The sequence below is a fragment of the Diceros bicornis genome, chromosome X, assembly GCF_020826845.1.
Source record: "Diceros bicornis minor isolate mBicDic1 chromosome X, mDicBic1.mat.cur, whole genome shotgun sequence".
NCBI lineage: Eukaryota > Metazoa > Chordata > Mammalia > Perissodactyla > Rhinocerotidae > Diceros > Diceros bicornis.
In genome coordinates this window covers 104,299,422-104,313,822 of record NC_080781.1, presented here as the reverse complement: position 1 = coordinate 104,313,822, position 14,401 = coordinate 104,299,422, and the positions used below count along the sequence as shown (strand labels likewise).

At 41.4% G+C, this 14,401-nt stretch overlaps 1 protein-coding gene across 1 annotated transcript; it reads right to left on the bottom strand.

Annotated features, from left to right (window-relative positions):
* Nucleotides 1-1,057: 1,057 nt before the first annotated feature.
* Nucleotides 1,058-14,066, bottom strand: RTL4 (retrotransposon Gag like 4). Its single transcript, XM_058536542.1, has 2 exons — nt 13,946-14,066; nt 1,058-4,646 (listed from the first exon to the last, which is right to left on the bottom strand). Exon 2 carries the CDS (start codon nt 4,413-4,415, stop codon nt 3,498-3,500), a length of 918 nt encoding a protein of 305 aa, XP_058392525.1. The 5' UTR covers nt 4,416-4,646; nt 13,946-14,066; the 3' UTR covers nt 1,058-3,497.
* Between the last annotated feature and the right edge of the window lie 335 nt (nt 14,067-14,401).

Below are 14,401 nucleotides of genomic sequence, written 5' to 3'. Positions count from 1 at the left end.
TACTGATACATGCTAATTGCTCTATTTTGTCTCAGAGATAACTACTGTAGTCATAGGCAAGATGGTGCTGGATGGAAAAGATCTCCCAGAGCCCAGAAAAGGGGTGTTATTTGTTTTACCATCATGGATAGAGGTGAGGGCAGTGACAGCAGGGGTCCTATGTCTTGCCATCTGGACAGAATAGAGATGGTAAGAGTTAGGCCAATCATACACTCCTCCCTCTTTAAAGGTGCTTATCAGTGGCTCATCTCTATAGTCATGTGTTATGTCTTCATCCACGGCAGTATGTTCTGATGATTAGACTGAATGATGTAGAATTGTAAGAAGCAATTACATATGGCAGGCACCATGGTGCTGAATGTGAATGGAAGTAAGTACAGAAAGTGAAAACCATGGGTATTTAGGAATTTTATTGCAGTTGTAGACAAATGACAGAGATAAAGAGGGAGGCTAACTGACAGTTGAGGCAAGGATCCCAGGGTGAGCAATCTTCAGTGGACTCACTACAGTCACACCGTGGTGTTGACTTTTCATAGTGAGAATCTTATTTTTTTCCCAATGTGCTCAGAGGTAATTAGGATCTGAAGGATTGATGCTATTAAAACCCACAAAAAAACTGATGTATAAGCCAAACACCAATTTATTCATTTATAATGAGAATTAATTGCCAAATAGGCTAAAGCACTCATATCAGCTGGTTAGCAAAATTTCTCTCCATAACAAAGTTTATATGGGAAAGTAATTATAATCAGATTGCTTCTTAGAGCATGGAGTCAGAGCAGAGGGAGTTAGGTGACAATCTTAATGGCCAATGACACAAATTGGGATGGCCTGGTGCCTTCACCCCACTGTAGGTTGACTTGCCAAATCATCTGCTGGTCAACGTCCCCTCTCTGAGTCTAGAGAGATTACCGATGCCCTGTGGCTCTTTAATTGCTCCCTTTTCTAGACTCCATGCAGATCATTCTCTTGTTAACAATTTCTTCTTCAGACTTATCATAAAATGATTAAATTCTATCTTGCTGGGCGGCATTAATCATGTAGCAGATCTGCCTCCCTAAAACTACCACCGTGATGACCTGGGAGTTCCCCAAGCCTTTGCAGTTGTGGACTTCATCTTTGAGTAGGTTAAATCTCATCTGTTCTCTATAGATTTTAATGAGTTTCACTCTCAGAGAATTTCACTTATGTATAAATTCTGAGGACACATCCATGTAACTCTCTTTATGCTAAGTAATGAGTTCATTCTAGTTGAAGTGGATGGTGTCACTAAAACAAAATTTTGAAGTGGTAAATAAAATGGTTGCTAGTTAGTGGACAGTAAAGCATTATCCTAGCGTCCTGTTCATATGTACTGTCTGGCTGTTTGATTATATCACACAGAGTACAAGAAGTCCTTGATTGAGAATTCCTCAACAAGGGGCTTCTAAAAGTGGGAGGTGAACTGAAGTTCATAGCCCAGGATTAATTATCTTTTCTAAGAGGCTATGGAATCTTAAGATTTCTTGGGGAAAAAAGTAATGTTGCTGCTGAGGGAAGGTCCAAACAGGAATAAAGTGACACATCTTCGTGAGAAAGCACACAATGATAAATTCTGGCCATAAGATAAGGAAAGATTGGTGATGAAGCCAACTAAATGTTCCTATCAGCATTCCAGGACTGTACTGGGGTCAGCAAGGAAAGTGACTGGAAGCAATTGGGTTAGTCCTTTATTACAGAATTGGTGGTGCTAGATCAGGATACCTCCAGGTAATCCTAGAGTCACTTAAAGTTCAAATAGACATACTTGCTACAGGATCTCATTTAATCCCAGTACCCCAGTGGGAATTTCTTGGCACAACTGAAATACATGCATTCATGTCTCCTTGTTGTGAGAACATATGAAGTAAGATGGATGTATAGCAAGCTTTGATAAAGGAGACACCTTATGAATGCAAATAGGGATTGGCACGGTGGTTAGTGAGGCACTGATGGGTGAAAAAATTTGTTTGTTAGTGCTATAGGGTGATAGTAGTAAGGTGCTAGCTGGGTTTAAGTATTGTCAAAGTTCGCAGAATTCTTCAGAAATAAGGTCAAAGTACACTGGCACTTCATATTCTGAGAGGCCTTGATGGTTGCTAGGGGATATGGAATTACTGATCTTTCTTCAGGAGATCCATTAGGGGGACATACATCAGCACCAAGAAGCAGGAAACAGAGGACTGGTAATTACCAGCAAACACCGATCATCACTGGATATCCTTAACATTTTAGGGAGTTGTGTCTTTTCAGCATGGCACTACTTTTGTTCAGAAGCATTAGGAATCCATACACAGAGCTGATGTGTGCCAAGAGCACAACACGAGCAATCAAACTCCCCACTTCTTGAGTTTTACGCACAGAGGGTATTGATGTATATGCCCCAGGATTTTTCAGATGGGATGGTTCAGAAAGTTGTCTGCCATTAATTGCTTTTCAAGATCCTCAACTAGATGAGGGTCCCCAGAGGTGGTCCATAAGGGTAGAGCTCAATACCAATGGCCAGTGATCCTAGGTGGTGACCACACTGAGGTCTCCAAAGTCAGAAACTACTGCAGGGCCTGAGCCTAAGTCTTCAGTGGAGATTTATTTAGCCAGGTTTCCTGTCTAAGGCAGCAAGGACATTGCTGCGGACACAGTAATTATGATGGAACACCTTCCCCAACTCTCACTAAATACTTTTCAGAGGTCATTATCCTAGATCATTTTGACTTGTTCATAAGGCATCCTTGAACCTCAAGTAGGTTGTTAGGGAAGAGGGCAATAACCTGGGATTGGTAGGGCTTAGCAAATAACATGTACCTGCCTGAAGGGCTGGCCCTCAAAGCGATGGACCAATAGTTCCAAGCAGAGTTTTCAATGGGCCATACCATCTGGTTTGTCAATAGCCAAGAGATCCAGTTTGTTGGGCAAGCAGAAGTTGTTAAATGGCAACAAAATACATAGCTATACAGAAGGGTGGCAGAGCTGTGTTTCCACAAAGGTTGGTTTGTATTGCAGCTGGACTCTTGTCAACAGGTGGATCAGGATCCAGACTCCAATAGGAAAATATTGGTAGGATATGAGAATGCAATTAGAACTTCAGCCAAGGGTCCTAAACCCATAGGGAACTAGGATACAGACCAGTGAGGGTGAGGGTGAAAGGCTTGGACCTAATCTTAGGCACAGAAGACTTGGGCCAACAAACTCAACCCAGATCTCATCCATTGGTGGGGATGGGGTTCCCAATGCACTGCCAGGGTTGTTTTTATTGGCTCAGACTCAGCAGAGTTTTGCCTGCAAGTTTTCAGTACTTTTGGGGAAGTGGTCCCAACTGCAGAAGGTGCCTGTGAGTTGTTTTCACCATCATTGGGTCAGGTTTGCTGATGGGTCACCAAATAAACAAGATCTGTTAGTGCTTATAGATTTATAGGCTATAAATCAGTAAGGCTAGAGGTAAGAGGGATATAAGTTTACAAAGTGATCTGCCTAGGTTCCTTTTACTGGTGAGCTGGGTTATTTATCCTTGCTGGGGCTCGAGAACGTTTGGCAAGGCAATCTCTTGTGAAGTGACCAGACTGGCTGCAGTAGAGGCACAACCGAGTTTCTTGCTGGCGGGCCCGTTTGGCTGGGGTGAGAGGCAGCTGGCTTCCCCGCAGCTGTATAGACTCTTCCTTAGGTGGTAAACCTGTGGGACTGGAGAGGGCTTGGTGGTGGATCAGGGAAGCCAACTTTGGGAGCTGGGCCTCTGACTGTAGGAGCTCTGGCCTGTCACTACGTTTTTTGTCCAACTGAATACACTGAGTGATCAGGTCTGGGAGGTTGTCCATCATATCTGTGCCACTCACTTCATCCTGGATGGGGTCAGCTAGTCCTTCTTGAAAGTGATCACTCTGATTGGTTTCATTATTGCTCAGATTTTGAGCAAGGAGCTGGAAAGTAGTAGCATCCTGCTGAGAGGAGTTGTCCCCTTTGTCCAGACAGTTCATTTTCTCTTTTGTCAGCTCACCAAATGACTGCTGGAACTCAAGAACAAAGTTCTCATATTGCTTCAGCAGAGTACTCTGGTCAGACCCAGATATGACCCCACAACTCTCCATCTGCTGATATAGGTAGTCAAAAAAGAACTTGATTTGGGCATCATCTGCAGGATTGGGGATCTTGAGAGTTGTCAAGTAGGTAGTCACCTGAGCAAGAAACCTTGAGAGATTGGCAGGGTCACCATGAAACTGGGAGAGATGCTCAGGTGAGCAGGATATAGTCATCATCAGGGTAGACAGGGCAGGCATGACTTGGTCCTTCATAGCAGGGTTCTCCTCAGTCAGATGCTGCATTTGTGGCTGCGGAATCAGATTCTCTGCCTGAAGGGAGGAATGCTCTACCTGTAAGGTAGGTGGTGATTCTGTGTACTTCTCCATAATATCTTCTAGAACCAAGTGGGACTAAGTAGAATTGAGTACCAGTACTGGAGACCAATGGGCAGACAGTGGGTTTGCTCTGTGATCGGAGAAACAGTGTTAATGAGCAAGTAGCCAAAGCTGTTAGCTATGAAGAACTCGCAAGGGGATGCTAAGAGCTGAGTTGGAGAGATTCCAAAATTGTTTTCCACCACTCAGTGTTGCTTCTTCTTCGTGGAGAATTCCAATGTTCTGCACATTCAGAAGAAATAAATTACCTTAGGACACATAGAGGATTTGGAATAAAGAAGATAAATACAAAAGTCACAGTAGATTTTTCTCCCCACTCCCCTTCCTTGTAACATAGGGACAATTTTCCTTCAGACTAAGCCTTTGGTTCTAAAGTATCTTTTTTATCAGAGAATCAAAGAATTTTACCATCCAAAATGATCTTAGAGATCATCCAGGCCAAATTGGTAGTTTCAGAGATGAGAAAACAGAGACCCAGAGAGGTAAAAATGTTTGCCCAAGGTCACACAACTAGTTAATATTAGAGCTGGCATGCTCATCAAGACTGCTGTCCAAAACAGCGCTTCCTCCAGGACCACAAATGTGCTCATTTGCATATACTACTTGGGCATGATGACTATTTGTGCCCCTTGCTACTCAAAATGTGATCTGGTGAAGGAAATAGAGCATTGTGACAGAGAATGAAAGGAAGAGGATGTACCTGAAGTAACATGGCCAGGGAATGTTCCCCTGAAGAAGAGGCATTTTAGCCAGAACCTCAAGGTCAAAATGTACTTAGACCTTTGCCATGCTGACGCTCATTGTGATCCAGGTGTGGGCTACCTGTGAGCAACATGTTCCCAAATCACTGCACTGCACAATCCTTTTATTCCTCTTGTGGAATCAGTATTCCAGAAAATACACTCAGAGAAACCCTGTTCTAATGTGTTCCCATCAGAGTTTCATGGCTGGTGTTTAATATATTTATCCTTTATATCTTTAAACAAACAACTTTCAAAGTTTTGTTAGACTTATATTTAAGGAGGGATGGGATTAAATTTTAGTGAATGCCTTTTCAGCATGTATTCTTTCATACTATTTTTTCATATTGGGACTATTGATTTGATATACTTAGTAATAAATATTTCTTTTCACAAGTATTTTAATTGTATTTCTTTACACACCGTCCCACATGCCACAATTTTAAATAAATGTGAAGTATACATTTTTAAAAAAAAAATGTGATCTGAGAACCAGCAGCATCAACATCGCCAGGAAGTTTGTTAGAAATGCAGGCTATCAGGTCCCACCCCAGACCTACTGCATCAGTAGTCCACTTTAACAAGATTTCCCAGGTGATCTGAATGTGCACTGAAGTTTGAGAAGCACTGCTCTAGAGAGCACTTAGCCCAAATTGGAATAATCACTGGTTGGAGTTGACTCTCAGTGCCCCAATCCTAGCCTGCATCGTGGTGGGGATCTGATTGCCGTGGTGGTAGTTAATTCATTTTTCTGGCTTCTTAGTCCCTGTCTGAGGTCACATTTTGTTGCCATGGAGATGATTAAGACATCACAGGCAAGATGAAGACGTGAGGTTGAAAACCTAGCAAACAAGTACAGAATATTCCTAAAAGTATAAAGATCAAAATGTTCAGTTGTCATCCCTGCATTGATAACAAGAATAAAGCAACCAGTAAAAATTAAAAACAAACCCCAAACATATGGCCTATCAGTTGAACTATTTTGCAGTGTAATTCCTCTGATTGCCCTTTCCTTGCATAGCATACCATTTAAATGTTTTTAAATTGGCCACTGGTGGGCAAAAAATGTGTATCATTAAATGTAACAATTGATTCCCTAGGTTTTATTTGATGGCTCCTCCTCTCTAGACCTGTGGAAGAAATTATTGGAAGATTGAAACAGTGTAAGATTATGGGTCAGAAACTTACTCAAACACTAGCATTAATCAATTAGATGACTTTGAAGAACTCATTTGGGTCTCAATTTCCTCTTTTATCTAATGAGGATGACTATTTTGTCTACTTCAGAGGGTTGTTGTGAGTATCAGTGAGATAATAGATAGGTGCTCTGAGTGGCAAAAAAATAAATGAGAGATTTGCTTTCGAGATTGTTCAAATGCAACTGAACAATGTAATTGGTGAGGCTCCACCCTTATCACATATTGCCAAAGTAGGGAGATATTGTCATATCCTTCTTCCTTTCCATAACTCACCCTTCTAAGTCTACCTTTCAGATATCTTCCACTTTCCAGGTGCCCATCCATGAGTTTATTCCTTCCAAACCAGCTAGGTGTCAATTGATAGCTAAGATGTTAATTAATTAATGAGGGTTAATGATTGGCCTTTCTCAGGGCACTCACTTTTTCCTGAAACTTTAGTGTGCTAAAAATCGACTTGGTCCCAGTCCCTAGCAGTTCTGATTCAGTAGGTCTGGGGTGGATGCCAGGAATCTGTACCCTAACAAGTTGCACAGTGGATTTCTGATACAGGCAGTCCCTGTGAGAAAAGCCATCCAGACGAACTTTAAGGAATAAAGCCATGTTATAACATTACAGAGAAGTAGGGATGGGGAGGGGACATATTTGGAGGTAGGAGGTTGGCCCTCAAATGACATAGAATAGATGGTAGCCTATTCTATCTCCACATAAAGCCCAGAAAGAGCCCATGCTGTCCTTCACCACTGCTCCTCTCTCCAAGGCAGTAGACTCCAAGAGTTCAGCATGTAGGGTCTAGAGTCAGACTGACCTGGGTCCAAATCCTGGCTTGGCCAAAAGTTGTGTCACTCTGGGCAAGTTATTTAACCTCTCTGAGAATCAGTTTCCAAACTTTAAAATGGAAATGATTTCAATACCTGCCTCATAGTGTTGTGAGGATTAAATGAGATGAAAAGAGATTAGCGGAGCTTCATGCAGATGGCAAGTGCTCCATAAATGTTAGCTACCATTATCCTAGGCCACAGTCTATCTGACTGTGTTTTAGAATTTATTTATTTATTTATTTTGGATTTTAGAAAGGTAACACAGAGTATGTACTGTTTATTACATAACACTCCCAGTGGTGTCTGGGAAACCATCTCATAATTAAGCCATTAACATTTCTACAGGAAAACAATTGTCTGAATATTCATACTAAAAGAGATAAAGACTAAGTTCATGTCAGTTCAGGTCAGGTTTTGCTGCTAAATGAGTTTTGGCACCAAATTAATGACAAAATAGCTTCTATTTTACAGAGCTTTTTGATTTCAGAATTGAAGATAAAGGACTGTGGACCTCTACCAAACTCTTCCTTTGGTTAGAAGGGTGTGATTATAACTTTTCCTTCTCTGTCCCTGCCTTTTGCCCTTTCCCTCCACCTTCATAAGTTCCAAAATATCTGTAAAGTTCTCCTATTTCTTTACAGAATTATGTATTCAAGGTGGCAGAGCATTTAATTTTTCTAATTATGTAGCACTGGTGAAGCACTTGCTAAAATTATAAGCATTAGCCCAAATGCAAATCATACAACAGCACTGTTGTCAATGGCAATTGCTTAATCTCTCAAAGAAAATCTACCTTGCCTTATCATTTGGGAAATTGCTCTCCTTCTAGAGGTCAATGGCCTTCTATTGGATTGTCACAGCAGATCCTGGAGCACAGCATGCCAGTCTGGAGGAGTTCCAGACCACAACCTTGAAGAGATGAAGCAAAGACAGAGTTGGAACCTCAAGTGCATATACGTGGGGGATCAGACTAGTGAGCTCAGAGCAGGTCTGACACAAAACTGCACATATTTAAGATTTTAATTAATTGGTGTATGTTTCAACTGCAAAAACAACAACACAAAAATAGGTTTAGTAAACTATTGCAAGCCATTTGGTGTTTGTGTACAGTTTGACTCAAAGCCATGGTTAACATTCTCCCTGGATATAAAACTACTCCACTCTGGGGTCCCTTAAGATCCCATTTGGAAAAGGGCCTGCAGGACCCTGCTGCTTATTAGAGAGTTTTGTGACCTCACACTGCTTTATTTTCAAGCTGTTCTACATAATCCATTGGAGGAGGAGCTTTGACCTAGGGTCATGCAACTACCCAGAGCAGTTACATTCTTACTCTTGAGCTCTAGACCTTCTAAGGAATGCTGTGGCCACAGGAGCTAAACAGAGACATAAATAACCCTCAAGAGGTGATCAGAGGGGCATACTGTTGGAATTTGTCTGGAGATTTGTGTGTGACCCTAGTTCTGCCACCATCTAGACTGATAAACTCAAGCAAGTCACCTCCTCTCTCTGGGTCAGTTTCTGTATCTGTACAATGAAAGGATTGAGTTTTTTAAACTTTATCACACATAAGAAATTCTGATACAGGAGTATTAGCAGGAGACTCAGGAATCTGAAATTTTTATAGGTAAGAGGTCTGCAAATTTTACCTTGGGAATATTGGATGACTGACCATACAAGGATCCAATAGTTGTCAGAGGTTCTCAAATTTCAAGGTGCATAAGAATCCCCTAGGAGTTTAGCATGCACATTCTTGGGCCTCACTCCTAGACAGTATGAATCAGTGGGTCTGGGATGAGACCAGATAATCTGCATTTTAATCAAGCTCTGCAGATGATGCTGATGCAGAAGTTTCCCTGACAACACTTTCAAGAAACTCTAGGTTGAGTACTCTCAAAAGGCCCTTTCTGTTTCAGCACTATCTACATTTTTGAAAGTAGAAACTATTTGGCTCCAAAAGTGGCCCTGAAATATGTGATATGTGGATCGCTTCCTTCCAAGGCTCTGCTTGAGGCTGCATGATCACCTCTAAACAGTGCGCTAATGCAGGCCTGGTTCAGGCATGTGACATGTAGCTGACTTGGGGGCAAGAGAGAGGGTAGCAATTGAGCTGACCCTCCTCTCAGGATTCTGTGGTTCCTGCTGGGAGCTATGCTCTGCTCTGCTCTGCCTGTGAGTGAGGTAGAAAAGCCATCCCCATAGCCCCATATCAGAGACAGAGCGACACAGCTGGGGTCAATTTGTCCACTGCTATGACTCAGATCTCATACTTTCCTTTAAGCATCAATCTTCCTTCTAGCTTAGCTGGACCCATGGCCTTGCTACTTATGAAGCCAAACATGTCATGAACTCTCTCTACAAGTATTTCTTGTCACAGTTTCTCAGTTTTCCTTTCCAATGTGCATAACTCCATTAAGGAGCCATGCTTGCTTCATCAGCCTTCCTGCTCTATGGGCCTATTTAATATTCCCCCAAAGGTCGTGTTTATCAGTCTCCTCTTTCACCTACCTTCTCTCCTTTATCTATTATCTCTGCTGGCAGCCTCATCACAGGCCTGAATGATTCTGCTCAGTCACCAGCCAGAATCATGACCAATAAAGCCATCCCAGTAGTACACAACAAATTTGCACCATTCTTTTCTCTCAGTCTAGCAAAGAAGAAAGTCTAGAAGGAATGGGTGAGTTTTTCTAGGAAGGCAAGGATCTGGATGCTGCATGGAGGGCAAGATGATCAGCCACTAGGTAGGCATCATATCACTAGGGTTGAACATAGAGCATCACATGGAGTCAAGGAAAAACTCCAAAGACAGACTCCATTGCATCTTTGCTGTACTTGCCAATTTGAATTAAGCCCTGAGCGGGACCAACATTATATGGGTGGTGAAATGAAAACATCAGTGAAAGTAGCCATGTTCAGGAGGTTTGCAAACTCCTAAAGATCAAGTGTGCTGCTACTTACAGCTCACAGGAGATGTTATGACACATGGCAGATAACCTTTGTAGCAGGATTGGGTCTAAGTCTCATTTCAAACCTGCAAGTGCTGAAGACATGGTGGGCCTCTGACGCATTGTAAATGCAGAGCTTTTCATTTGTATTCAGTAAGAATGGAAAAGACAAGTTCTGTTTTTATTCAGTTATATCAGACACTTTGTGGGTCTTTGGGGTAATAATACTTATGATATATTGAGTATTTAATTTATGCTAATTTACATACTCTGGTTGGTACGGGCTGCCTGAAGCTGTATTTAAAAGAATTCTGGGCCTGTGCCTGGCCTCACTGATAGAATGCTGTGAAGGACTGTCAATGTCTGCCATGAGCTCTACAGAAATAAATGCAACATGCTGAACACACATTTGACACCTCTCTACCAGACCATGTAATACTCACAGCACTATTATGAAGTAGGTATAACTTGCGTTTTACACATAAGGAAACAAAGCTCCTTCCTCCACTTCTGAACATGCAATCATGCCTACTTCTGCTTTCAATCTCTCTCTCCCCTCACCTAAAAGTCCATTTCTCTCTTTTTCCTGTACCCAGCTCAGGTTCAGCCTCTTTTATGCAGCCTCCTCTGACTACTCTGACCCTTACTAACTTTCCATTCCCTGAGCTGAGGAAGGACACATGATTGTATCCTCCCTCCAGGAGGAAGCCTCTTTCCTTTGAAACTTCATAATACTTTGCACAGGGCTGGTCCCATGGGCCTTATATAAATCTGTGTCGATGGATACACTAGGATGACAAGGACTAGGAAAAGGACAAACAAAAGAATCCCCACTAGTAGTTTGAGAATAAAATTGTGATAACAAAAATAAGACCTGGAATTCAGTCATGAAAATCTTGTCAAAACAGGAGGAAGCTTCCAGTAAGCAAGTGGAAGGATGGGGTCACAGTGGAAGTGGTCTGACTGGAGAGAAGGCCCAGTAGGCATTGGTATCACCAGTTCTTATCTTTTCATTCCTCTATCTTCCCTTCTTCCTTAAGCCCCATAAATTCAGTGATCTTGTTTTTTGCAACCCAAAACAAATGATGAAGTCTGATAAGGCTTCTGTACTACTTCTAGGTTCAAGAAATCAGTCTGGGAGAGTGTTTTGCATAACTGAATATGTACCTTGCCATGTTTAACAAGAACAATGGGATTAAATATTTTCAATTGGGACTATCTCAATAAAGCCAGGTTGAGCTATCACCATATCCATCTAATCACCATCTAATCAATATGTGAAGATATTAAAAAAGCAATAAAAAACGAATGATTAGGTTCCCATCTCCATTGAGCTTCACTGTCTATGGGTACAAAGATTTAGATATCTTAAAAACTACTTTAATATTATTTTATTCAATATTGACTGTAATTTTGCCATTTTCCAGGACAGAAAACCAAGGCACTGAGATAGTAAGTCAAGTCAAGGGGCAAGGAAGAAGCTTGATACATGTATAACTGTTTCTGAAGGACTTTCATGTGGAATACTTGTTCTCAGAGACAAGGAAGGAGCTATCTGAAGAATCATTTGGGAAGATGAGGGTGGAGATGGGATGAGTATCTCTATGAAGTAAGTTAGAGTTCCATATCATTGGAAGAATGTAAGCAGAGTTAGGATTGCCATCTGATGAGGAGTTAGAGTGGGGACTCTAAGAATCAGGTAAGAAGAAGGCATCATAAATATGATTTAGCCCTTTCAAAGCTATAGATACTATAACTTACTTGAGCACACAGCTAAAATGTGGGCAATGACACTGACTGTTAGTTTTATGCAGTCTACAACGTGATCCTCAGACCCACAGACAACTTGAACCTTACCCACTTTGCCCATCTACCTCACAACCCCCATACCTGGATGGGACTCAGTGGCTAAGATACAACAGGCCTTGTTTACCAATTGGAGGGCTTAGCTTGGTTTCTCTGTCCATTCCCAATGCCCCCATCATTTCAAACAGTACACACTGCTTCAAGTAAACAATTAGGGGAAGAGTGGAAAAATTCTGATCTGCAGATCTCAAATAGTCATAAAATGAGTCCTTTAAATTTGAAATGAAAGGTCTTCTCCTGCATTCGTGCTCCCTGCTATCTCTTTCATCTTTAATTCATTAAGTGCAATTCACTCAGTGCTTAACACCACTTGCAATTGATGAGATGACAGAGTCTAGCCCACTTAGGTTTAAACTTTTTTTGTCATTGCCAGGTTCCTGTGGTGCGGGCAACCTGCAGTCCTACTCAAGGTGGAGAAAACTTAACACGAGCAACCTAGTATATATCATGTTGTTCAATTACAAGAAGCCTCCTAACAACTGCAGATTAAAGTTCTGACTTCAGACATGAAGAATTTGAGGCTCAGGAAATTCAAAATGATTTGGGTCATGTTTATAACTCTCTTCGCTAAGTTCCAATCCCAAACCCTTTCTAGTTAGCTTTTCTCTCCCCTCTCAGTCTTGACTGTGAGTGAACGGGCAATGTGAGGATTATAAAGTATGGTGCAGAAGCAACCTTTTAATGTCATTCAATAATCGGTAACATCCTACATGTATGCAGAGCATTTTATGTGATCTAAGTATTCTCTTACTGTCTCATTTATTATTTTGATAAACTGTGGAGTAGACAAGGCATGTATTCAACACTCTCTCCAACAGATAAAGAAAGAGTTGTCTAAGGACATACGACTATTTAGTATTAGATCTGGGACTAGAATCCTCAACTCATGCTCCTAACAACACTGGGTCCTGGAAGTAGTTTGAAACAGTGGAAAAATTATGGGCTTTGGAGTTAGATAGAGTTTAGATTAAAATCCCAATCTGAATTCAAAGCCAAATCTGTGAGACCTTGGGTAAGTTACCTCTCTGAGCCTTAGTTTTCACGTATGTAAAATCTGTATTGCAAAGTAGCTGTGACGAGTTGAGATACTATATGTAAAGTTTCTGGCATCCAGCAGACATCAATGATAGAAGCCACGGATAGCATCATATTTTCTGCAGACATTGGAATGTTGCCTAATAAACATCCTTGTCACCAGCTCTAGTTTCCATCTGGGGATTCTGGGGAAGGTAATTCTACACAAGTTTCTTGGCGTGGACAAGCAGTTTAAATTAAGTCACTTAGCATATAACCCGTCTTAGTGTTTCTCTTTGTAACACGCAAATCACTTGTAATTATTATATGCCTGTTTTCCCTGCTAGACTATGAGCTACTCAAGATAGGCATCATCCAATTTCATTTCTATATTCCCAGGGCCTAGCACATTTCCTTACACATAGAGGTGCTCAGTAATTCTTTGTTGAAATTATAATATCTGCCCGTGGCAGCCATAGATAGAACTAGATATTAGCAAATGTGATCTTACTGTTTCCCACTCCCTATATATCTCTTCTATTATCCTTTCCTGATGTGAGTGAAAAACCTAGCCTTGCTCCAGTGCATCTCAGCATTTTTTCACATTACAGATGCCTGAGTTAACCAGATAGAAATATAGACAAAGACTTGTAGCAGTAGGACTAATAGTAGGAGGCAGATGCCCCAGCCCTGGACTTCAGTGACCTTAGCCAGAGCAGTGAGAAGCTTTAGAGACCCTTGAGAATGTACTTGACTTAGATGAATGGGTTGTTTAGTTTGTGGCTACTCTCTTCTTAGGAGGGTTTCAGATTAGCCCAGGCCCTAGGTCATGACAATTATCTAGACCTGGAAATAAAACAAATGCAAAATAATCCAGATAAGAGTTGTTTAAACACATAGTATTTTCAACTACCCTTAAGGGAAGACAAGAGAATTACTTACCTCTCACGTGTTGTACCTCAAGCAGAATTGGGCCAAAAGCTTGGGCAATGGAGAAGATTCTGGAGGATGCGAAAAGACAAAGTGAGAAGGAGTGGGATTTTCTAGCATTCCACGCAGCAGCAGCAATCGTAGTCCTGCGCTCTTACTGTTATAGTGCTCCACTTTCACTGGCTGACATTCTCCAACCCCCTAACACTGGGGCAGATGTGGGGTAACAGAGCTTTGGGCTCTGCCAGTTGAGAGCTGTGTAACTTCAGGCAAGTTAATCTCTGCGTTTCATTTTCTTTATCACAAAATGGAGCCAATAATATCCACCACAGAAGGCTGTTCATTTATTCATATAATAAATCTTGATTTAATGTCTATTATATGCCAGGCACTGTGTTGGGAACTGGAAACTAGTAACAAGCCCTCATAGAGGATGGACATTCTAGAATTACTGAAATAATGTATACA